Source organism: Panulirus ornatus, chromosome 49 (assembly GCF_036320965.1).
Source record: "Panulirus ornatus isolate Po-2019 chromosome 49, ASM3632096v1, whole genome shotgun sequence".
Classification (NCBI taxonomy): domain Eukaryota; kingdom Metazoa; phylum Arthropoda; class Malacostraca; order Decapoda; family Palinuridae; genus Panulirus; species Panulirus ornatus.
Window position 1 is genome coordinate 12,011,774 of NC_092272.1, and position 27,067 is coordinate 12,038,840.

The 27,067-nt window shown below is 44.2% G+C and overlaps 1 protein-coding gene across 1 annotated transcript; it reads right to left on the reverse strand.

Moving 5' to 3' along the window:
* Positions 1-231: 231 nt before the first annotated feature.
* On the reverse strand, positions 232-9,039 carry LOC139764280 (uncharacterized). Its single transcript, XM_071690765.1, has 4 exons — positions 8,684-9,039; positions 8,026-8,591; positions 6,922-7,966; positions 232-3,487 (listed from the first exon to the last, which is right to left on the reverse strand). The coding sequence occupies exons 1-4, from the start codon at positions 9,037-9,039 to the stop codon at positions 1,267-1,269; spliced, it is 4,188 nt and encodes a 1,395-aa protein (XP_071546866.1). The 3' UTR covers positions 232-1,266.
* Between the last annotated feature and the right edge of the window lie 18,028 nt (positions 9,040-27,067).

Sequence of the window (27,067 nt, forward strand, 5' to 3'; positions counted from 1 at the left end):
GAGAGGGTAGGTAATTAACACTGAGAGGGTAGGTAACTAACACTGAGAGGGTAGGTAACTAACACTGAGAGGGTAGGTAATTATCACTGAGAGGGTAGGTAATTATCACTGAGAGGGTAGGTAATTAACACTGAGAGGGTAGGTAATTATCACTGAGAGGGTAGGTAATTAACACTGAGAGGGTAGGTAATTAACACTGAGAGGGTAGGTAATTAGACAACTCGGTATTGCTATGTACATTTATTGACAATTAAAGTAATAATATATGAATTATATCATCGATGAATCTATAAATGAATAAATAAATAAATAAATAGATACAGAAGCAGCATGAAAAAGCCATTCTAAATATGACCAGGGAACCTAACCTCATGACACCGTACGTGTGTGTGTGTGTGTGTGTGTGTGTGTGTGTGTGTGTGTCTGTGTGTGGATGCTTGAGGATCTGAGATGAATTATCGTATATAAGGGTCATGGGTTTTATATATATATATATATATATATATATATATATATATATATATATATATATATATATATATATATATATATATATATATATATATATATATATTCGTTCGTTTTTACGCTGATACATAGAAATGTCAGTAAGCTTTTATTATAAGAATTTAGATTCAAAATCGCAAAGAATACAAGGACAAATTTCAAGCTGTGAATCGTTTTTATTACGACAGAATGCAATCGAGATGATCACAATTTTCTCGTGTGTTATAAAATGATTAGCTTGAGCTCGCAGTCAGGTACTTCACTCCCATTCTATAGCCCTCAACCCTAGCAGTACCCATGATACAAGATGCCCAAACTGAAAAAGATTTCTGACTCATTTTGTAAACTCACCTTTGCCACAAGTAAGGTCAGAGAAGCTAGTGAACTGGTATAACCACCATTGTCTTCCTAACAAGTCTGGGTCACGTGAAGGTATTTGCATTCTACCAATGATAATAAGAATTGAAAAAAGAAATTTCAAATCTCATGTTGTTCAGAGCTGAACATGAACGAAAGTCAATTTTTAGACATTTTTTTTTTTAGACTCGAAAATTGGAATGCCAAATGTATTAAATATAAGATATCATTACCTTCAGAAACGAGCGAAGGTATGATGATATTACATCCTGAATTTATAACGTGACCGTCCTCTTACATATATGTATATATTCCACAGTTATTGTTGTTCAATAGATATTCACGATTCAACGATTCGCACCCTCAGCAGAAGCCTTTCTGAACACGCGCGCCACCTGGAGGCTATGCAACGGAGACTGGCTGGCCAATCTGTAGATGAGAAGTGCTTACGGTAAACTGGTTCTTTCCTGCTGTAGAGAACAGAGCGTTAGGGATCTGTGCCTTGTGGACGGCGCCAACAGCACCGCTGGACTTCGAGGTCTCGTGCTGAGGAAGGGTTCTTTCCCTGGAAGAGTGACCGTGGAAACTGCTTCGAGTACTTCCGCCATGGCGAAAACTGGACTTCTTTGAGCTGAATTGGTTTCTGGTGTGGGAAAATGAGGGCGTAGCTGCCCTGAAGTGGGACGGGGTAGAGGAGGCTCTGAAGTGAGAGGAAGATGTGCCTCTGAAGTGAGACGAAGGTGATTGTCCGAAGTGAGAAGATGATCCCCTAAAGCGGGACGAAGATGATCCTCCGAAGTGGGATGAAGATGAGCTTCCGAAGTGAGATGAAGATGAGCTTCCGAAGTGGGACTTTGATGATCGTCCGGACGAAGATGATCGTCCGAAGTGGGACGAAGATGATCCTCCGAAGCGGGACGATGATGACCCTCCGAAGTGGGACTTGGAGCTCTTTCTGCTCGAACCATAGGAAATGGAAGGTCGAACTTTGTATCCATCATCTTCGTCATCGTCCTCGTCATCTTCCTCGTCATCTTCCTCGTCATCTTCCTCTTCTCCACCATTATTATCATCTTCCTCCTCATCTTCATCGCCCTCATCATCATCACCATCTTCATCGCCCTCATCATCATCATCATCCTCCTCATCTTCATCATCATCATCATCATCGCCCTCATCACTATCCTCATCACTTTCATCATCTTCATCACTTTCCTCACTGCTGCTGGAGCTCTCCTCCGCCACCTTCTGTGAGAGCCAGGCCAAGAAGTGAGCGCTTCCCTGCTTGTCCAGATCTGTGATGAAACCTCGAACCTCATCCGCCAGTTCGGTTACCTCAAGATCGCTGAGGCGACCTACGCCAGGCAGGACTGCCGATGGCACCTGGATGTAGTCGAAGTGGTCGTCATCTTCATCGTCGGTGATGAACGGCAGGAAGAGCAACGTGTCGTCGCCCTGGGAACGTCTGCCACCATACGAGAACGATCGATGACTGGAAAAGCCGTAGGATGGTCGTGACCCCTGTCGACCTGGATGGTCCTTCAGGATTATGAAGACTGGATGACCCGCCTCAGAGCCTTCACCTCCTCCTAGCTCATATTCCTCACTCGACTCATCACTGTCATCATCATCCTCATCACTGTCTCCGCCATCATCATCATCACCATCATCATCGTCATCTTCCTCCTCATCTTCTTCATCCTCATCTCCCTCATCTTCATCTCCCTCATCATCCTCATCATCTTCCTCTTCACCATCACCTTCCTCATCTTCGTCATCATCGTCATTGTCGTACATGGACCTCACTTCACTCCTGGACCGCTCAAAGTGACTGCTGCTCTGAGACTTTCTGGAGGGAAATCCTTGGACTTTCCTGGTCGGTACTAGTGGTATACGGAAGAAGTCGATCACACTAGGTGTGCCTTTCCCTGACGAGCCCTCAGAATCTTCGTCTTCAGGAGTCTCAGTGGTCGAAATCTTTCGTGATTCCTCCTCCTCTTCTTCTTCTTCTTCCTCGATGTCTGCAGCAGATGTGGTCGCAGACGTGGCCGGAGAGTCGTTCTCCTCACCGTCCGCGGAATCCTCAATTTCTTGGAGCTTCCTCGTACGGACTCTAATGTATCGTCCAGACTGACTGGACCTTCCCTCAGATGCTTCAGACGCTCCGGCGAAGTGGCTGGACGACGTTTGACGCTCCTCCGTCTCGTTATCGTCGTCTTCATCTTCATCCCTCTCGCCATCATGTCTACTGAAGCCTTCATCGTCATCATCATCATCTTCTTCATCATCTCGGTGTCTTGAGTCGGAAGATTTACTGAAGTGGCTTCGTTGGCTGTCCGAATCACGAGAGTCTTCGTCGTCCTCATCATCATCCCGACCACTTGGGAAACTGTACACGTGAGCGGCTCTATCATCGCTTCTCGTCGCCTGTGATGGTCTTCTTCTTCTGGGTAGCACCACGTACACCTGGTCGTCGAATATTTTGCTGTAGTCGTGGGTGACGATCTTGAAGTGATTCAGTGGGTCGACTGAGGTCAAGGGTCTGAGAGGGGCGCTACTGAAGGTCCTTGGCGCTGACTTCCTGACTTCCACCTCTTCTTCTTCATCCTCATCATCGTCAGACCTAAAATGGCAGATTGGTAATTAAGATATACCGCCCTCGGTAGTTCAGTAACATATACTTAAATATATCTATCTATAAATAAATATATTGAAACGAAGTAGAAAAAAGATAGCAAAGAAAAGGCTCTCTCCCCCACCCTCCACTCCCTCCGGCACCACGCCGGACGGAAACTAGCTGGAAGAAATATCTTGCAGGATTAATAAGCCAGAAGGGAAGTTCTATAGGAAAGTCATGAGGTAGAATGAACATCAGTATGTCATGCATCCCTTCACCTTGTGTTATAAAGACAATAGCAAGGGTAACGACCTCCAGCATCTCGACTCACCATGTCTATATCATTCTTGATGTTGAAGAATGATACAACAATTCTTACTTACTCTCTTAGAGCAGGTGACGTGGGTTGATAAGTGTCGGTATGTTACCCCAAGATGGCCAGGGAGAGATCAGTGGTTGAAGTGGCATGATATACCACTACGTTATGATGACTGTTTAAATGAATTATTCAATACTGGAGAGTGACAAGTGATGATCAAGACTAGTTTTGAAGATGTTAAGGGTGTTACTCCGAACATTTTCTGGGAGCTTATTCCACGAATCAATAGTGTCGTTGGTAAAGAAATATTTGTGCACAGTTCAGATTAACCCGGTGACCTCTAAGTTTTAGTCCATTTCCTCTCGTTGGTAATGCTGGCGCTACTGTAAAGAAATGTTCAGTATCGACATTATTGAATCCTTGAAGCATTTTGAAACATTCTATTAATTTGCCCCGGAGGCGCCTCTTGCTTAGGGAGAACAAGTTTAATTCTCTCAGTCTCTCCTCATATCTTTTTACGTAAGGAAGAAGTCAATATAGTTGCTCTATGCTGGACTGCTTCCAATTTGAGAATATCCCTGTTTAAAGAGGGGGCCCAAAACTGCACTGCATATTCGAGATCTTGTCTAACTAGATTTAGGTATAGTGGCAATATCACATCCTTCTTCTTGTACGTAAAGTTAACAGATCCTAACATTCTATTTGCTTTCTTGGCAACTTCAATGCAATGCTGGGAGAATTTAAAGTTATTGGAGATAGTGACCCCTAGATCCTCACACTAGGGTTGTCCTTTATCTTGTGGCCCATCAGTTCTTCATCAAAGTTTTCGTTGAGGTTTCCTACGTGTAGCAGCTGACATCCATTAACGTTAAATGGCATCTACCATTTGCTAGACCATTTAAATGGCATCTACCATTTGCTAGACCATTTAAATGGCATCTACCATTTGCTAGACCATTTAAAGATTTCATCAAGTTCCTCTCGTAATCTTAACATATCTTTTTCAGTTAGTTATAGCATTTGTGATAGTCATGTTATCTGCAGATCTGAACACAAGGTCATTCAGCCCTACGTCAATATCATTAGTATAAATGATGAAAAGTATAGACCCAAGCACGGAGCCTTGGGGAACTCCATTTGTAACGAGTGATCACAGTGATGATTCACCAGTATCACAACTCTCCTTCTTACCACGTAACCAGGATTCTATCCTGTGTCCTATGCAACCAGTAATCCGCAAGATCCGGACTTGGCGCAATTGTTTAACGTAGGGAACTTTGTCGAATGCTTTCTGGAAGTCCAGAATTACTACATCTATTGCTTTTGTCTTGTCGCGGGTATCGATTAATCTATCATAAAATTCAAGGGTGTTTGTAAGGCATGATCTGCGCCTTTCTGAAACCAAGCTGTGTGTTTTGATCAGCTTATCAGAGATCCTTCGTCCCCGAGATGCAACACAACCACTACATGAACAGGTCAACTCCAGTCATTTTGAAATCATTAATCATTGTAGGATGACATCGTAATCTTAATATAAAAACTGTCCATTTGTTCCCTCCTCCAAACTTTTAATAGCACACCGTTTATATTATGCATTGTCTCTCTATATAACGCGCCTTTGCTTACAGTTAATTCAAGAAACCACTCATTATAGTAATATTACTTTTTTTAATATTTGTTCGCCGTTTCCCGTGTAGTGAGGTAGCGCCAGGGACAGACGAAGAATGGTCTCATTCTTTCACATCCATATTCTAGATGTCTTGTACAATATGTAACGAAACCAGAACGCCAAGCCCCACAAACTTTCCATGGTTTCCTTGACCATTTGAAATACCTTACTTCATCCTCTTAACAGCACGTCGCCCACTATATACCACATCACTCCAATTCGTTCTATTTCTTGAACACCCCACACCCTCCAGCATAATCAAGACCAATCACTCAAAGCATCTTTCACTTCATCCTTCCACCTTCTTCTCAGTTTCCCCTACTCTGTATTACCTCCTCTTTCGACTTGTATACCATCTTCGTCAGCCTCTCTTCACTCATCCTCTCCATTCGTCCAAAGCATTTCACCATACCCTCTTCAGCTTCTTGAAACACAATCTTTCTAAAGTCTCTCTTACCCCTGTCATTTCTTATCTGATCAACTTTTATCATATGACACACTGTTCTTAAGCATTTCATATCCAAAACATCATCTTCTTCCAAGTTTTTAAAATCTAGAGCCGATGCCTCGCATCCATAAAACACTGTCGGGACTATATACCATCAAACATGCTGATCTTTATCTCTAGTATGTACTGGGCACACGAAATGAATGGAAACGATTCAACGCTAGGCGCTCGGGATTTGGATTCAGACTACATCAAACGATAGTCTAGTGATCTTCCCGTTCGCCTACGCTGGGGAAAAAGATCTCCATCTAAGACTAAAATATGGTCCAAAGATTTCCCCGTCAACTGACGTGTCCTGATGGGGGAGGGAGAACCCGCCCGCACTCGAGCTATGGAATGCATTTCAGTAAATCCTCCACTGAAGGCACAGTGAAGCTAACGTTCCTGCTCACATGAAACATATGAGAACGTAAAGAATCATCTTATGTGTTATTCCATAACAACAAACATTCACGTATCAGTTCTTTACGTAAGGTTTATGAAGCTGAAAGAATTGGAGAAAGGTTATTAAATGCTGTCATAACTTCATGGAAAGTTGTAAGGAGGTTATATTAAGGTATCACAATGTCCTAAAACGGTTATAGGAAGGTTGTGTGATATGGATCAGCAATATTAGGGGTTGTGGGAAAAATAGTACCACAAGGTGAACTCACGGCATCATACATACCTTTCTGGTGTCCTACATGTAATTGCCACAACCAAAATACATTGTTGCGATAACATGACTGCAGAGTTATGTTGTTAACCGGAGTATCAAGAGGAACTGGTTATAATTGCCAGGCACTCGTGAGGTGCCGCGTCACTGACATACGATAGTCCACAAGAAGAAGGATGAGGAAGCGAACGTATTGAGTGTAAGCCTTCGCGGATTATTCACGGTTCACAGCGACACTTGGTCCGGATCAAACTCTGAACCATTCACAAACCTTATTTGTAACACTAACCTGCGTGTCGGCTTCACTACCTCAGAGGTATGACTTGACTCTCCTCTGTCTTCCCGGGTCGGTGTCTCATCACGTTCAGATGTTGATTGCGACGATCTCGAGTGCTCCTGGCGGCGTGGAGTTCCAGAGGATGAAGAACCATGGGAGCGTCTGGGTTCATGTTGTGTTCGTGCTTGCTGTGGCTGAGATATCTGAAAGAAGGCGTGAACGTTTTTGCTCGGCTGTGTTGAAGGTCGAGTGTGCTGAACCCTCGGCTTTGACCTCGATGCTGAAGATGCAGAGGCCGTGAGGGTAGTAAGAACTGGAGGAGTCCCTTGGCTTTTGGTGGCCTTTTTTGTTTCCGGTTCTACTTCTTCTTCTTCATCTTCTTCCCGTTCCTTCTTATCACCCTTGTCAGAAGTGTCCCCAGCCTCTTCCCCCCTTGGATCCTCTCCTTCTCCTTCTTCAAGCTTAGTGCTGAGGAACTTAGTCAGTGTTGAGACGTCAGCAGCCACCGAATCACTGACCAGGACAGGGGAGTGGAAACTTTCACTCTCCCGCGCATCCTCAGACCTTTCTGGAGACGGTTTCTTCGAGGATTTCTGACGTTCAGATGTTTGTGATGATTTTCTTTCTGCCTGTGATGATGACGATACACTCAGTGAAGGTCTTTGCCTTGAGGATTTGCTGGATATTCTAGATGACCTTGAGGACAAATGTGGAGGGAAGAATGTTCCAGTTGATGCCTTCTGTGGCGGCTGAGGAGTGAAGTATGTCACACCTGATTTCCGGAAAGGACTTATTCGTGGGCGTTTGAATGATCTTGATACTTCTTCGGATTCTTCCTCGGCCTCTTCAGAGGACTCCTCGGATGAAGGTGCTGTTAGATACCTGCGTCCTGTAGGATCGAAGGGATCTGCTGGGGCTCTGTACGCATATCCAGAAAACTCCTCTTGAGATTCTTCGGAAGAGCTCTGACCACTTTCCTCTGAAGAGTCACTGGTGTCTTCTTCTTCTTCTTCTTCTTCTTCTTCTTCTTCTTCTTCTTCTTCTTCTTCTTCTTCTTCTTCTCTTCATCTTCTTCTTCTGAGCCAGCGTCATCATCATCCTCCTTCTCCTCTTCACCAGACTGTTCTGTTTGCTCCTCAACAGATTCTGGTGGTGTTAGGTAACTCCTTCCTGTAGGATCGAAGGACTTCGATGGTACGTTGTATGAATATCCTGAAGGTTTTTCGGAGGATTCTTCAGCGGATTCATCAGAGGAATCCTCGACGGATTCTGGTGGTGTTAGGTAACTCCTTCCTGTAGGATCGAAGGACTTCGATGGCACATTGTATGAATATCCTGAAGGTTTTTCGGACGATTCTTCAGCGGATTCATCAGCGGATTCATCAGCGGATTCATCAGAGGAATCCTCGACAGATTCTGGAGGTGTTAGGTAACTCCTTCCAGTAGGATCGAAGGACTTCGATGGTACGTTGTATGAATATCCTGAAGGTTTTTCAGAGGATTCATCAGCGGATTCATCAGCGGATTCATCAGAGGAATCCTCGATGGATTCTGGCGGTGTCAGGTAACTCCTTCCTGTAGGATCGAAGGACTTCGATGGAACATTGTATGAATATCCTGAAGGTTTTTCGGACGATTCTTCAGAGGAATCCTCAACAGATTCTGGTGGTGTTAGGTAACTCCTTCCAGTAGGATCAAAGGACTTCGATGGTACATTGTATGAATATCCTGAAGGTTTTTCGGACGATTCTTCAGAGGATTCAGGTCTTTTTACGAATCTCCTTCTTGAGGAAAGCGGAGGGCGTGCATTCCTTGATTCTTCACTGGATTCTTCGGAATCTTCTGGTGGCGAAAGGTAGCTCTTCCTGTGGGATCGAAGGGGCGTGAAGGAGCTGAGTAAGCATATCCTGAGGGTTCCTCGCTGGACTCTGACTGTTCTTTCGCTGGACGGGAACGTAGTGTTCCAGGGCGCTGGAAGCGACGACCGAAGAACTTTCCAAATGCTTCTGGCCTCGCCAAGACCACAGCCAGGAGAGTCAAGGACACGATCAGATGTGTCTGCAAAAGACGATGGAACACGACATTGTAGTTGAGGAGTAATGTGAACACCACGATATCATAAATAGACATCATATCACTACAGATATACATAAGCAACAGTGTATCTTCCCCCTTAGCCTGCCTTATTCCCAAAGAGACCAAAGTAGCTTAGAAATAATGTACACTCACCGCCTATCATACACACACACACACAACACACACATCTGAATCTCTCCCACACGTGCCCTCAACACCCACACACACACACACCTGAATCACCCCCACCACCAGCAGCATCCCTTACACCACCTCCCAAACAACTATTTCCCAACATCATCCATAATTCAGTGCGTACCCTGACCGTCCTGTGACTATTCTGGGAACCCAGAGCAAGAATGTTAATTCCTGGCTATAGAGCGAAGGTCGACATTCCTTTATGGACCAGTTTCTTAACCAGGTATAACCATCTGCATGTTATTTTGGGTACGGTTTCTCGCTTCGGGCAAGTAGGATCTGGAGATGAGAGAGGATTGGATAGGGACGTCAGCAGGGTTGATCCTCGACCCTCGGTCCAATCCTTTGGTAAGATATTGCCACTGGTCGACTGGTTGTGAGGGAGGTGTCTTCTGGTGGTCGTGGTGGTGTTGATGGTTGGGTGATGTGTGTGCGTGTGCGTGATGGTGTTGGTCGTCGTGTAGTGTGTGGTGGTCGCGTGGAAGGTGTGTGGTGGCCGTTGTCGTCCTGCTGAGGGTGTGGTAGCGGTGCTAGTGGTCGTAAGGAGGTGTGTGGTGCTGGTGGTCGTGCTGAGAGTGTGGTAGCGGTGTGGTGGTCGTAAGGAGGTGTGTGGTGCTAGTGGTCGTGCTGAGGGTGTGGTAGCGGTGCTAATGGTCTAGCAAAAGGAAGTGTGTGGTAGCGTTGGTAGTCGTGTATGATCACCTTCTGAGTATTTCTAATAATCCTGGAGACTGACTGAGTCGTTCTCCGAGGCCCTCCATTCTCTCAATCAACAGACTCACTCACTCACTCACTCACTCACTCACTCACTCACCCTCGCAGATTTAACCCAGGCAGGCAAGCTGGGTTATCCAGGCCACGCTTTCGCCAGCCGGCAGTACAAGTTACTTGCATGGGTGAACTAGACAAGTGATCACTGAACAACTCCTGTGGCCCAGCCCCGTCCACTGGACCCTGTCTGACCTCCTATTTCTTCTCCTCCTCCTCCTCCTCCTGTATTATGACAACCATCCAAACCCACAGACCTGCTGACTCAATGTTCTACAGTTCCCCATATAACAATGGAACATCTTTTACAAGATGGTTAGTCAACTAATTTTGTTTGTCTGGTATCAAAACGGACGGCCATTAGCCATATGATCCCCCCCCCCCCGCGCCATGACTCCCCTAGAATAAAAGTAAGTGGGGTCGTGGAGGATGACATAGACGCTCCTTTACGAGTTTGCTCGATTGGCCTGAGGGGACGCTGGTGGTCGAACCCAATGCTTTATCAATGCTATCAGTTTCGTCTGGTGAACAGACGGAAGATAACGTTACTGTGACCTGACCTTTCACGTAAGACTCGAACCCTTACAAATTCGAGTCAAGAATGAAAATGGAAAATACTCTCCCTCCAGTAGCATGTCTGGAAGTACCATGTTCAGAATATGCTCTTTTTAAGTACCTCAACCAAAGTGTCAGTTAGCAATTCACCATTGAGGACAAGAATAATTTGTCTACGTCTAAAAGTGGCCTGGTTGTGCCCATGGCGATGGGGGGTTATAGTGTGTTCTAAACTTGTTGTCTACGAGTGAAAGTTGTGACAGGGTACGTTAGATGTCAAGGTTGCATGTGTGGAGTTAGTGAGGGAGAGTTACGACCATATTGCCTTTCAGAGGCACCTTCCTTCCCTATAGCCACATCACAATGTTATTCCCCAGTGGTGATGGTAACCAGATGTAACATAACTAGATGGACGAGGCAGACGAGAAGCTCCACCATGCTCACCCCTGGTGATGGGAGGAGTGTGGGTATCAGCCAGTGTGTGGTCAGTGTGTGGTGGTGGCCACACATCACCATCCGTAAGGAAACTGTGGCTGGAAAATGTCAGATGATGACGAGACAAACTTAGGTGAAGCATTAACATCACACGAGACATTAGCATCACACGAGACATTAACATCACACGAGACATTAGCATCACACGAGACATTAGCATCACACGAGACATTAACATCACACGAGACATTAACATCACACGAGACATTAGCATCACACGAGACATTAACATCACACGAGACATTAACTGTTTCAAGCACGGATTATTATGATTATATAATTATTATTATTATTATCATTATTATTATTATTATTATTATTATTATTATTATTATTATTATTATTATTATTATTATTATTATTATTATTATTATCATTATTATTGTTATCATTACCATTATTATTATTATCATTATTACTATCATTATTATCATTACTATTATTATCATTATTATTATCATTATTATTATTATTATTATTATTATTATTATTATTATTATTATTATTATTATCATTATTATCATCATTATTATTATTATTATTATTATTATTATTATTATTATTATTATCATTATTATTATTTTTTTTTTTTTTTTTTTTTGCTTTGTCGCTGTCTCCCGCCGTTTGCGAGGTAGCGCAAGGAAACAGACGAAAGAAATGGCCCAACCCACCCCCATACACATGTATATACATACGTGCCACACACGCAAATATACATACCTTCACAGCTTTCCATGGTTTACACCAGACGCTTCACATGCCTTGATTCAATCCACTGACAGCACGTCAGCCCCGGTATACCACATCGCTCCAATTCACTCTATTCCTTGCCCTCCTTTCACCCTCCTGCATGTTCAGGCCCCGATCACACAAAATCTTTTTCACTCCATCTTTCCACCTCCAATTTGGTCTCCCTCTTCTCCTCGTTCCCTCCACCTCCGACACATATATCCTCTTGGTCAATCTTTCCTCACTCATTCTCTCCATGTGCCCAAACCATTTCAAAACACCGTCTTCTGCTCTCTCAACCACGCTCTTTTTATTTCCACACATCTCTCTTACCCTTACCTTACTTACTCGATCAAACCACCTCACACCACACATTGTCCTCAAACATCTCATTTCCAGCACATCCATCCTCCTGCGCACAACTCTATCCATAGCCCACGCCTCGCAACCATACAACATTGTTGGAACCACTATTCCTTCAAACATACCCATTTTTGCTTTCCGAGATAATGTTCTCGACTTCCACATATTCTTCAAGGCTCCCAGAATTTTCGCCCCCTCCCCCACCCTATGATTCACTTCCGCTTCCATGGTTCCATCCGCTGCCAGATCCACTCCCAGATATCTAAAACACTTCACTTCCTCCAGTTTTTCTCCATTTAAACTCACCTCCCAATTGACTTGACCCTCAACCCTACTGTACCTAATAACCTTGCTCTTATTCACATTTACTCTTAACTTTCTTCTTTCACACACTTTACCAAACTCAGTCACCAGCTTCTGCAGTTTCTCACATGAATCAGCCACCAGCGCTGTATCATCAGCGAACAACAACTGACTCACTTCCCAAGCTCTCTCATCCCCAACATACTTCATACTTGCCCCTCTTTCCAAAACTCTTGCATTCACCTTCCTAACAACCCCATCCATAAACAAATTAAACAACCATGGAGACATCACACACCCCTGCCGCAAACCTACATTCATTTATTATTATTATTATTATTATTATTATTATTATTATTATTATTATTATTACTATTATTATCATTATTATTATTATTATTATTATTATCATTATTATTATTATTATCATCATTATTATTACTATTATCATTATTATTATTATCATTATTATTATTATTATTATTATTATTATTATTATTATTGTTATCATTATTATCATTATTATTATTATTATCATTATTATCATTATTACCATTATCATTATTATCATCATAATTATCATTGTTTTTGCTATTGTTGTTATCATTTTTATCATTATTATCGTAGTAGTAACAATGTGTTAGTTTCTCTGACGTGTACAGAGATAGTGTTCCACTAATATGGTCACCAAATGTTAGTGGTGTGATCTGTGGCCAGCCAGCACCGCTGGTCTAGATTTGAAGCCAATGAATAATCAGCTAGGCCAGCTCCCCTGCTTTGCATATGACTTATTGGTCACACCACACAGGTCACACCACACAGGTCACACACACACAGGTCACACACACACACTTCCCCCCAGCCAGGCTAGAGCCCAGATAATGCATTGTGGATGAACGGTGTGCAATGTGAATCGTTTTAGTGTCATGGCTGGTGTAATAGAGTGACGTTCAACGGTGACTGAAATGATAAGAAACGAATGAATCGTATTTGTTCAGCCATTTTCAGAAATACAAGAAAAACAAGTGAGTAATCAGTAATTGTCTGAATAAAACTGCAAACTACCACTTTATATGTATATGACAGAGTAAAGAAAATGTCTGGTTTCATAGGTCGAAATATCTATGTACATCCTATCAAACAAATACCCAAGCATCACTCTGTACAACACCTTATTCAGACCACATTTATAATACGGTCACTACAAAGTCTTTGAACCTATCTTAACCCTCACTTTCTCAAACACTTGGAATCCAATTCCCTTCTTTTACATCATCACTGTGGATTCCACGGAGGTAGGTGGTGCAATGGGATCTTCTCTCCTAAGTGACTCACTTTGGTCCCCTTCCCTTATGGATTTTGGTAAGACCTTTCTCGTAGCCTTGGTCATCTCCACAGCATTGGACAGGGTGTGGCATAAGTCTTGGCTTTCTCAACTCCCTTCCTTTGGTTTCACTGTTTCTCTGTGTTCTCTTATGCCTAGTGTCCTCTCTGGACGTTCCATTGTAGACTCTTCCCCTCCTGTTCTATCAACAGTGGCGTTCCTCAAGGGGTTCTGTTCTACCACCTGCACTACCTCTCTCTCTCTCTCTCTCTCTCTCTCTCTCTCTCTCTCTCTCTCTCTCTCTCTCTCTCTCTCTCTCTCTCTCTCTCTCTCTCTCTCTCTCTCTCTCTCTCTCTCTCTCTCCCCTACTTCTAACATTACTCTCTCTTGTACGAATGACACCACTTTGCACACACACACACACACACACACACACACACACACACACACACACACACACACACACACACACACACACACCAGTTCACACTCCCTCCCCTCCTCCTAGGATCACTCAGTCTCTTACTGCTCGCATTTCTTCTCTCACGTCAGACCAGCTCAGCACCTCACAGTTGAGGAAGCAGCAACAGAGGTAACTTTCCTAGTGCCAAGACACAATATCTCCCTTTATCCCTGTGTAACAGTTACTCGTCTTCCTCCGCTCAGTTTCAAAGCACCTCAGATCCACCGTATGATAACGTAAACAGGTTGGGCTTGACCATATCCCCTACTCTACCCTGCAAACCCCACATAAACCACATCACAAAGTCTGATTCCCACCAGCCATAAAAGCTGTAAAGGTGCCTTAATTACTTTCCTTATGAGCAGGTGTATCCTCTCTACATGGTCTTGATTCTCCACAATATGGAGCACTGATCGTTCATCTAAGAAAGCTCTCCCATCATCATCGCCAGCAAGAGTGGACTCAGAAGTCTTAATTCTCAGTGATTCTGCTACCACCTCTCTTCAACCATCCCTCCTTGTACGGCGCGTTGTTCCGATCTTCTCTCTGTTCTACAGGCCTATTTTTTTTCATTTGGCCATTGTCCTCGTGAGTCTCCTAAGACTTGGTTCGAGTCAGAGGCACGAGTATGGTTGCTGCTTCCTACCGTTTTTTTTGCGGTGACCGACCACTCGAGGATTGACCGTTATACTACCTCCTTCTTCCCTTCAATAAGACCACGAACACCTGATCAGCCTGGGTTAGTCTTTTCTCTTCCTCTAGAAATATTTCTTTCAGCCGAGATGGCCACACTTGAGGCATGTTTCGACCGTGTTATGTTGGTCACTGTGAAAAATAAAAGAGTCCCACTGTGGAAGAAGGGACACCATCCCACTAGAAAACCATCCCACTAGGACACCATCTTATCAGAACACCATGCCACTGGGACACCTCACCACTTGGACACCATCCCAGTAGAATATCATCCCAAAAGGACACTATATCATTAGGACACCATCCCCATAGGACACCGTTCCTTTGGGACATCCACCACTTCATGAGACTTTTTTTTTTTTTTTTTTTTGCTTTGTCGCTGTCTCCCGCGTTTGCGAGGTAGCGCAAGGAAACAGACGAAAGAAATGGCCCAACCCACCCCCATACACATGTATATACATACGTCCACACACGCAAATATACATACCTACACAGCTTTCCATGGTTTACCCCAGACGCTTCACATGCCCTGATTCAATCCACTGACAGCACGTCAACCCCGGTATACCACATCGCTCCAATTCACTCTATTCCTTGCCCTCCTTTCACCCTCCTGCATGTTCAGGCCCCGATCACACAAAATCTTTTTCACTCCATCTTTCCACCTCCAATTTGGTCTCCCTCTTCTCGTTCCCTCCACCTCCGACACATATATTCTGACCAATAGTGTCCCACTCTGGCACACCGGCAGATCCACCAGCTTCACCTAAACCTCACTGAAAAAAAAAGGGCATTTCCACTGGAATCTTATGTTCATGACCCAGTAAGTAAGGTATGTGTTTCTGGCGTTGCAGCTACGTGACCCATGAAGGTCTGGCGTGTTGCGCCACGCCCTCCCACTCTCTCCCCCAGCAGGACAACACAGCTTTCTAGGTCAGTCCTGGACGTGATGACCATCCACCACAGTGGTTTTTAAGCCAAAGTGGATGCTTGAAGGTGAGAGCCACTATCTCCAGTGGGATACTGGAATGCAGGCATGTAACGAGCGATGGTGGCGTACTGGAACTGGTGAAGAATTGGTGATGATTATTTAGATTACTTCAAATGTCGCGACTTAGTGACTTAAATCACCTCAGATATCCCGACTTAGTGACTTAGGGCGAGGTTGTGGCCATAGATGGGAAGCATCGCCTCTCTGGTTCTCAAATAAAAGCCGTCAATTCTAGAGTGACTTGAGTCACGTCTGCTGGAACAGACGAAGTCGACTGACAGGGTTTCAGTCTGACCCAAGTCATAAGTCACACCAACCTAGCTTGACCTAGGTTCTAGATCACATTAACCTATTCTGGTCCAGGTCCTAGGTCACACTAATCTAGCCTGATCCAGGTTCTAGGTCACACTAACCTAACCTGACCTAGGTCCTAGGTCACACCAGTCAGTCTAACCCAAGTCCTAGGTCACACTAACCTAGCCTGACCCAGGTCCTAGGTCACACCAGTCAGTCTAACCCAAGTCCTAAGTCACACTAACCTAGCCTGACCCAGGTCTTAGGTCATACCAATCTAGCTTGACCCAGGTCCTAAGTCACATAAGTCAGTCTGATCACACCGACCCAATTTGACCGAAGTTCTAGGTCACACCGACCAGTCTGACCTAGATCCTCGGCCACACCAACCCAGTCCGACCCAGGTCATAGGTCTCACCGACCCAGTCTGACCCAAATTCTAGATCACAACACAACCCAACCTGATCCAGGTCGCAGAACTAGTGAAACCTTGTTATCTAAAGACTTCAAACACTGTTAAAGAACGATCTTTCCAGTAGATTCACTCAGCCAGCAACGGTAAGAGCGTGGTTTCAGTCACTGACCATCCTGTAGAAACCTTCGAAGTGTCCTAGGTGTCAGAGTTAGTGGTTTTGAGTCACTGTCAGTCGTGTAGAAACCATCGAAGCGTCCTCCTATCAGGGCTAGTGGTTTCTAGTCACTGAGAGTCATGTAGGAACCTTCGAAGCTTCTAGGTGTCAGAGTTAGTGGTTTCTAGTCTCTGACAGTCTTGTAGAAACCTTCAAAGCGTCCTCATATCAGGGCCAGTGGTTTCTAGTCACTGTCAGTCGTGTAGAAACCATCGAAGCGTCCTGTTATCATGACCAGTGGTTTCTAGTTACTGTCAATCGTATAGAAACCATCGAAGCGTCCTGCTATCAGGGCCAGTGGTTTCTAGTCACTGACAATCCTGTTGAAACCATCGAAGCCTCCTGTTATCAGGGCCAGTGGTTTCTAGTCACTGTCAATCGTGTAGAAACCATCGAAGCATCCGGTCCTCCAGGCTCTCTGGTGGAGGTGGGGTGCCCACCTAACCAGACCCGGAAGAGGCCATGTTTAGAAAGCAGGACCGGAAATGAAGGTTCTTAAAAACCGCGTTTATGATACCCGGATGTGGCCATGTTTAGTTCCATCATACCGGCAGATGGCGATGGACTAGAAACCAGACTCTTGATACCCGTAAATGGCGATGTTCTAGAAACCAGACCCAATATACCCACAGATGGCGACATCTAGAAACCAGACCTATGATGCCTTTAAGTGGTGATGTTCTAGAAACCAAACCCATGATACCATTAAGTGGCGATGCTCTAGAAACCAGACCCAATATACCAGCAGACAGCAACATCTAGAAACCAGACCCATGATACCTTTAAGTGGCGATGTTCTAGAAACCAGACCCATGATACCTTTAAGTGGCGAGGTTCTAGAAACCAGACCCATGATACCTTTAAGTGGCGAGGTTCTAGAAACCAGACCCATAATACCTTTAAGTGGCGATGTTCTAGAAACCAGACCCATGATACCTTTAAGTGGCGAGGTTCTAGAAAACAGACCCATGATACCATTAAGTGGCGAGGTTCTAGAAACCAGACCCAATATACCAGCAGATAGCAACATCTAGAAACCAGACCCACAAAAAATGGATAGTGGTCATTCACGCAACTCAAACCCTTGTAACATGACGCATCGGTGACACAGCTGGACGCAAGAACAGCTGGACGCAAGAACAGCTGGACGCAAGAACAGCTGGAGCATCGAGCGCTGGACGTACACAGAGGCCAACCCACTCGATATGGAGCAGTGGAAATGTCTGGAGGTCACTCCATTTAGGTGTAAGCAAACACACACACACACACACACACACTCCCACACCTGCAGAACGTGTGTGTGTGTGTGTGTGTGTGTGTGTGTGTGTGTGTGTGTGTGTGTGTGTGCACCATTAAGAGGGGCTGGGCTGGGCTGGGCTGGGCTGGGCTGGGCTGGGTTGGCTGGCTGGGTGGATAGCTAGTCGCCCTTGACACCTACAGAGACCCGCGAGACGTGGCTCAGTTCAGGACGGCACCCTCGTAAGGTACGTGGGACACACACACACACACACACACACACACACACACACACACACATACACATGCACACGCGCGTGCGTGCGTGAGGACCAGTTTTCGTACAGACGCGACGTTGTCTACCAGAGAAGCGCAAGTCTACACGCCCTGGTCGACGGAAGTCCTGCCACGCCCCGCGAGCAGGAAATGAGTGGAAAAAAGGTGAAAGTGAGGGAGCGACAAAGAGGGAGTGAGGGAGGGAGGGTGTGTGTGCGTGTGTGTGTGAGTGTGTGGGGTGTGTGTGTGGATTAATTAGTGGGGGCTCGTTAATGATAGGCTGGTGGTGGGCGGCTGGCCCTTGGGTGGTGTGGGGGAGAGAGAGAGAGAGAGAGAGAGAGAGAGAGAGAGAGAGAGAGAGAGAGAGAGAGAGAGATCAGCACACGTGGAAACATCCGTACAGGTGTTTGGAGCCACGGGTGCACATGGACCCACAGATGTTTTGGGATATGCAAATAATTGGCCATTACATGACCCAAGTGCAAAGGCTAAACTGAACACCTGTGTCCCTATGTACGTGGTACATGTATCATACATACATACATAACGTACATACATACATACACACCAGACACCGTTAAGGTCACGTACAGAACCACGTATTGTGTGAACCCCAAGACCTGCTCACGTCACGAGTGACCTCTGGTAAGTGTACAAGGACACGAACTTTTCCAGTTAACGAATTACATTTACCAGTGAGTGGGTGACGCTAGGGCTACGGGAGCAGGAAACGTCTCTGTTATTCTTGAGAAAGTACATATAATCCTCACATTACCTTCGTCAGGGAAAACTTGGCACAGATTATATTGAATTACATTAAATTCATACTATGTATGATATTATATACCATATTGTACTATATCCTATCATATTATATTCTTATATTATATTATTATATTATGATTATATTAGATTATTTTACATTATATTATATTATGATATGATTACTATACTAATATTATATTACATCACACTTTATTATACTATATCAGTTTAGCAGTGGGAAGAGATGCTTATGAATCGACTTTATTCAGGCTGAAGTGGTCAATCGTATTTAACACCACGATACACACATCCACCCAATGAGCCCGACACACCACAGCCACACACTGACCGACCTGTGTCAGTAATGACGACACCCCCCTGCACGAACACACACACACACACACACACACACACACACTTGACAGGTTAGTTGGAGTGTCAGCTTGAATGGAGAGAACCTGTAGGAGGAGTGAGTGTTCTAGATATGTGGAAGTGAGTGGACGAGGCATCACATGGAAGCATGGGAGCTGAAGTGAGCCATAGGGTGGGTGAGGGGGTGGCTGTAATCCTGGACTCGCTGAGGCGCGTGCGGAAAGGCAGAGGTCACCGACTGTGAGGGTAAAACATGAGCATGTTTGACGGTAAATTAGTTCCGACGGTGTAGGACGGATGCGAGGCGCGGGCCATAGATAAACACGAACGAAGGAGGGTGGATGTTAGAAAGTAAGATGGTTGAGGACAGTATGTGGTGCGAGAAGGGTTGATCAAATGAGAAATGACAGAGTAAGAGACTGGTGTGGTAAGAGAGAGGAGTATGTATGAGAGATTTGAGGAAGGTGTACTGCAATGGTTTGGACATATGGAGAGGATGAGTGAGGATACGATGATTAAGAGGTTATACGTGTCAATAGTTGAGGGCACAAGGATGAGGGGAAAGCCAAAGACGAGAAGACAGTGTGAAATGAAAGAGGGCCAGAGCGTTCGGGTCTTACACATGGAAGAGGGTGTAAAGTGTTTTAGGGATAAAGTGAATTAGAGCTATGTGGTATACATGGGGCGACGTGCTGTCAGTGGGCTGAACCAGGGCATGTAAAACGGTCAGAAGAAACCACGGAAAGATCTATGGGATTTGCTTCTGGGTAGGGCACTCTGGTTTCGGTGGATCATATATCACATCTACGTAATGGATGTGGGCGAATGAGGTCATGTCTTCGTCTGTTCCTGGCGCTACCTCGCTTACGCTGGAAACGACAAAGCAGTTTTTGAAGAAAATATATACAAATTTTCGCTTCAAAAATGCAAATAACGTTTCAATCAAGGATTATCTATGAAGTATTGAGAAGAAAGATCTCCTTGGCTGACCTTAATTGTGACGCGTTCAGAACAGAATAAAACCAGAGCATCAGTGGATCAAAGGTGAAAGAAATGAAAACAGAAAACCCATCCTGTACTTGTGAAGGACAGAATGAAGGAAGACCTGATAGTCTACAACAGCACTAGTATCCTACACTACCACTCGTGTGGATGGAGAACAGAACAGTAGAGAAATGTATATCCTGGTAGGAGATACATACACCTCTCGACCTAAGTCCTTCAAGGATCATTAGTGTTTCTCAAGTGCTTTGATATGAGGAACTTAACTCAGGGGCTGAACTGAGGGAACCACACGAGCGTGGTGGATTTCCCGACGACGAATTTCATAAGGAAGGTCATTCTGGTGTGTGTGTGTGGGTGGGTGTGTGTAGCAAAGGCGGGTCTGGGACCTGAGACGCCCAGGACCTGTTTCGCTCCATTGCTCACCTCTGCAGCAACCTAATTTAACCACTCCAGCATTCAGGGCAAGTCTCAGATGAATGAATACTGGATATCATTTTCAGGTTTCTTGATCTAGTGAATTCCATATCGTCTCTTTAGCCAGAGGTTAAATATTATTGATTTGTGAGAAATAAAGTATTTATGTTCTTTCTTAAAGTGACAGACGTCAGTTTTGATGAATGTTTGGGTCATCGTGTGATGACCTCAGTATGAAGTCATGAGGTCCCCTGTATGAAGTCATGAGGTCCTCTGTATGAAGTCATGAGGTCCTCTGTATGAAGTCATGAGGTCCTCTGTATGAAGTCATGAGGTCCTCTGTATGAAGTCATTAGGTCAGACTTGTCTCTGGTCATGAGGAGCGATTGAGTGGGCCTGACTGACTCTCACTTCGCTCAGATAATACTCTATGGCCTGATGGCAACTCACACAGACTCATTATGAGCCTCACAGAAACTTCTAATCTATGATCCTCACGACAGTGACTCACTACACAACCTTTATAAACTTCATGAACAAGTTGCTGAGAGGAATAGCAATGAATCTACCTTTATCTATTGCTCGAGCATTGCATGCCAAGATCTCTGGTGTCAAAAAAGGAAACTGTAAACCATACGACATGGACACTAAGAGGCAAAGGATACATATGTTACGTATCAATGGTATATCAAAGTAAAGAGTTGATAAGTACTTAACACCAGAGATAAGGATCTTGAACTCAATCACACGTAACGTAACAGAAGGAGGCTTTGAGTGAAAGTTTGTGATTCTGAAGTTTCTTGTGACAGAGTACATTGATCACCGAACACAAGATGTTGCACACACCTGTTGCCGTGAGACAAAGCCATGGTAGAATATGTGGTAGTTTTGTATGAGGAGGTGTGGGACGATATACACAAGGACTGTGATCACCAATATGTATATATATGTATATATCGCGACCAGACTCCCATCTGTGGGTGGGTCAGCAATGGTCATGTCACCACCCCTGACCTCCCTTGCCCTCGACAGAGGTCGAACCCAGTCTGTCTGTCTCACATGATGATGCCAAACAAATCAAAATGGAAATACAAAAAATGACATTCATGAAGCAGAGGTCTGAATTCTGTTGTTACAGACGACATGCCTACTGTAACCTTGATGTCTCGCTGCTCCAGTAGTGTAAACAAAAATATGAACTTTATTGTTTCAGAGTGTAAACAAGCCCTTACAAACAACTGTTGACTTAAGAGTATAACGACAAACTTTTGAACTAAAACGTACCAGATTTGTGACCCTGACTGAAACAAGTGTATAAACAAACCCTCAACTCTGACTACAGTAAGGGTGTAACTATAGCAGGTGTGTAAACAAGCTTTTGAACCTGAATGTAGCAGAAGTGTAAACAGGCCTTTGAGCAAGTCTGTGGTAGGAGTGAAAAAAAAAAAACTTTGAACATGGCTGTTAGAGAACTCAAACAAGCCTTTAAACCTGGCTGTACCAATAGTGTAAACAATTCTTTGAGCTTGACTGTATTAGGAGTAGAACAAGTCTTTGAACTTGAATGTGTCGAAAATGTAAACAACCTTTGAACATGACTGCAGTATGAGTGTAAACAAGCCTTTGAACACGACTGTAGCAGCAGTGTGAAGCAGCAGAAGTGTAAACAAGCATTTGAACTTTACTGCAGCAGGAGTATAAACAAGTTTTTTCTAGCCTGATTCTAGCAAAAGTGTGAACATACCTTTGAACTTGTACAGAAATACAAACAAACATTTGAACCTGAACGCAGCAGGAGTGTAAACAAGACTTTAAACTTTGCCGTAGAAGGGGCGTAAACAAACCTTTTCACCTGACGCGGCAGAAGTGTAAACATGTCTTTGAACTTGACTGTAGCTGGAGTGTAAACAAGTCTCCAGACCTGTGTTTAAAGGGGGTATAAACAAGCTTTTAGACCTAATGCAGTGGAGGTGTAAACAAGTCTTTGAACCTGACTGTAGGAGTGCAAACAAGTCTTGTAGATCAACTGCAGCAGGGCTGTGAATAAACCTTTTAACATGCCAGCAGTAGAACTGCAAACAAGCCTTTGAACATGCCAGCAGTAGAACTGCAAACAAGCCTTTGAACATGCCAAGCAGTAGAACTGCAAACAAGCCTTTCAACCTAGTTAAAAGAGAAAAGTAAAAAAAAAAAAAAAACGCTTGAACTGAGTGCAGCAGGTGTATAAACAATCGCTTGAACTGAGTGCACCAGTTGTGTAAACAAGCCTTTTAACGTAACTGTGGCAGGGGTGTCAATGAGCCTTTTAATCTGACTGCAGAAGTGTAAAAAAAGGCTTTGATTCTGAATGGAGAGAGAGTGTAAGCAAACCCTTAAAGCAAGGCTTTAAATCTGAATGCAGAGGGAGTGTAAACAAACCCTTAAACCTGACTGTAAAAAAGTGCATCTAAGCTTTTGAACCTGACTGTGTTAAGAGTGTAAACAAGACTTTCAACATGACTGTCTTAAGAGTGTAAACAAGACTTTTAACTTGACTGTGTTAAGAGTGTAAACAAGTCTTTGAACATGACTGCAGCAAGCATGTAAACAAACCTTTGAAACTGATTGTAGCAGAAATATAAACAAGCCATTGATCCTGACCATAAGAAGAGTATAAACAAGCCATTGAATCTGACTGTAGCAGGGACGTAAACAAGCCTTTAAATCTGACTGTAGCATCAGTGTAAACAAACCATTAAACTTGACTTAGCAGGTGTGTAAACAACTTTTTAAATGTGCCTGTAAAAGGTGTGTAAATAAATCTTTGAACCTGAGTGTAGGAGAAGTGTAAACAAGCCTTTGAATTAGACAGTAGCAGATGTACAAACAAACCTTAAAACCGAACTGTAGTAGTAGTGCAAACAAGCCTTTAAGCATGACTGTAACAGTATTGTAAACAAAACTTAAACCTGGTTGTAGCAGACGTGAAAACAGGCCTTTGAACTTGACTGCAGAAGAATTGTAAACAAACCATTAAACTTTGCCGCAGCAGATGTGTAAACAAGCTTTTAAACCTTCCTGTAGCAGCAATGTAAACCAACCATCCAACTTGATTGCAGCAATAGTATAAAAATCACATTAGACTTGACTGTAGCAGATGTGTAAACAAGCTTTTAAACGTGTTTGTGCAGCAGTGTAAACAAACTATTAATGTTGACTGTAGCAGCACTGCAAACAAACCGTTGAAAATGACTGTAGTACTTGTATAAACAAGTTTTTAAACTTGACTACAGCGGGTGCGCAAACAAGCCTTTGAAGCTGACACTAGCAGGTGTGTAAACAAGGTTTTCATTCTGAATACAGCAGTTGTGAAAACAAGCCTTTGAACTGGACTGTAGTAGGTGTGTATACAAACCTTTGAAACTAAATGTAGCGTAAACAAGCCGTTAAACAGACTGATGCAACAATGTAAACAGAAATCTAAACTTGTAAACAAGCCTTTAAACCTGACTGTCGTAGGTGTGTAAACAAACCTTTAAACCTGATGTTGCAGGTGTGTAAACAGGCCTTTAAAATTGGCTGTTGTAGGCGTGTAAACATACCTTTAAACCTGACTGTTGTAGGTGTGTAAACAAACCTTTAAACCGGACTATTGTAGGTGTGTAAATAAACTTTTAAACCTGGCTGTTGTAGATGTGTAAACAAACCTTTAACCCTGACTGTTGTAGGTGTGTAAACATACCTTTAAACCTGACTGTCGTAGGTGTGTAAACAAACCTTTAAGCCTGACTACTGTAGGTGTGTAAACAAACCTTTAAGACTGACTATTGTAAGTGCGTAACCAAACCTTTAAGCCTGACTATTGTAGGTGTGTAAACAAACCTTTAAGTCTGACTGTTGCAGGTGTGTAAACAAACCTCTAAACCTGACTGTTATAAGTATATAAACAAACCTTTAAACCTGACAGGTGTAGATGTGTAAACATACCTTTAAACCTGACTGTCATAGGTGTGTAAACAAGCCCTTTAAACCTGACTGCAGGTCTGGAGGGATGCCCTATACACCTGCACACAATAGCGAGGAAACTGTGGCTGCAGAGAAGTCAGGTGTGTCTTCCACATTGTTTCGTGTGTGTGTCATTTGGTATCAGTCAACGTCTTGAGTCCTTCCTCTCAATTCTCGATATTTTCACCTCACTCTGGGAATTTTGATACATCATTTACCAAATCCTGGAAATTTGATGATATTCTTCTACCTTTGTTTCCCACGCCTTCCCTCTCTCTCTCTCTCTCTCTCTCTCTCTCTCTCTCTCTCTCTCTCTCTCTCTCTCTCTCTCTCTCTCTCTCTCTCTCTCTCTCTCTCTCTCTCAGACGTAAGCCATACACCAAAGCTCCCGAGGTTCCACCCACTAAATCTCATAAAACACACACACACACACACACACACACACACACACCAGCCTAAGCCAGGTACCCATCTACTCACCACCATAGGAATCGAACCCAACCCTTTCTGATTCATAGCCATCAACACTAACCTGTGCGTGTGTGTGTGTGTGTGTGTGTGTGTGTGTGCGTTCGTTATGACATTCAAAGCAAGTGACCCCCCCCCTACGAGTGTTAAACTCCCTCCCTATACAGTACAAATACCTAATTACGAATAAATGTTAAATGATAATAATTTGAGCCAAGAACTCACAAAAGGCAACCGCACATTTCCACTTCTATTCATCCTTTAAAGTTTACGTAAGTGACATTAAAGATTATAATAAGAAATGATACAAAGGATGATTAATATAATCATGAACCTCGTCTGGTCTGAGAACCATTAGACACCAGCAAAGACAAGGTGTGAGATCCGACCATCAATTAACATAACAAGATACATCATGAATGAGATAATAAACTCGCGTAACCCAACACTGAGACTGACTGATTATAAAGAGAAACAATAATCAGCTGATTAATCCCAGCATGACACACGTATGAGCCATCACACGAACGCTAAAAGCTGTATAGTTGACCACCACAGACACAAAAGCACAAATAAAGCAAGTAGGAATGGATGAGCGTCTCTCGTCGCCTACACAGCGCATGCGTAAGGTCTTCGTTACTGCCTGCAGAAAGCACATGAAGTCACCAGTTCTACATACAGACTTTATAGAATAAGAAGCGACACAACCAGCAGGTAATGGACGGGCATATATCTGCTTACAAGCAGACGTGATCACTCAAAGTTGTGCTTGAATATCAACATTTGGCAGGCACAGTAGAGATACACACTGACCACTTCACTACCTCTTGCCAGTCACAGGAGACACAAAAGCAATTAGCAAGCACCGTTAACTGCCCCTAAGAGCTCAGCACATACCCAAGACGTCTTCATGTTTGCTTGCAGGCAGGAGCGAAGGTGGGCAAGGACTGCGATGTGGCGCGAGCTGCCTCTCCATCACACGGGTCCTCTTAGGGAGGCTGGGCAATGTGAGGTGTGGCGCCCTGACCCACTTACCTTCATCCCAAATGTCGCGGGGCAGTGGTGACAGTGGCAGTGGCCACCTGAGGTTATGACACCACAATGCCACTACCAGCCAACCCCACACACCCTCTCCTGACCCATGACCTCCGACGGGGGGGTTGGAAACCACCCCCCAACCCCAACCACCACACCATAGCCACCCTCTCCAACACCACACACCCACCACCCACCATCAACGCCAGAGATAGCAAGACCAACATCCCATGCTGGGGAGGAGCCGGACGCGCCGCGCCACGCCTCCTCCCTCGGGGAAAGACCAATGAGGACCAGCGCAACGCTGGCGGAAGCCACGACACACATGAACGTTTTTCCCTTGAACACAACGGCGACTTGACCTGCGTCCCAGGAGGCAGGTCCTGACCTGTGAGGAAAATGACGAAGGGATTTGACACCACAAGATACGGATCTCAGAAAACGTCATGTAGACAAATGGGTATATATATCTTTCTTTCATACTATTCGCCATTTCCCGCGTTAGCAAGGTAGCGTTAAGAACAGAGGACTGGGCCTTTGAGGGAATATCCTCACCTGGCCCACTTCTCTGTTCCTTCTTTTGGAAAATTGAATATATATCATACTAACCTCCAACAGCCAGGATCGAACCCGGGACCCCTGTGCAACAGGTGGGAGCGCTACCGCTAGGCTATGATCTCCCCTAATAGGCAAATGACTATTCGAATACTATGACCTCAAAT

Bases quoted from the DNA above. Each gene is read 5' to 3' on its own strand.
- LOC139764280 (XM_071690765.1), bottom strand. From the start codon at position 9,039: ATGTCTATTTATGATATCGTGGTGTTCACATTACTCCTCAACTACAAT. The intron at 8,592-8,683 runs GTAAAAAGACCT...TCCTACTGGAAG, and splicing joins TTTCCTCAAGAAGGAGATTC to GAGTTACCTAACACCACCAG. The intron at 3,488-6,921 runs GTTAGTGTTACA...CTGCCATTTTAG, and splicing joins GTAGTGAAGCCGACACGCAG to GTCTGACGATGATGAGGATG.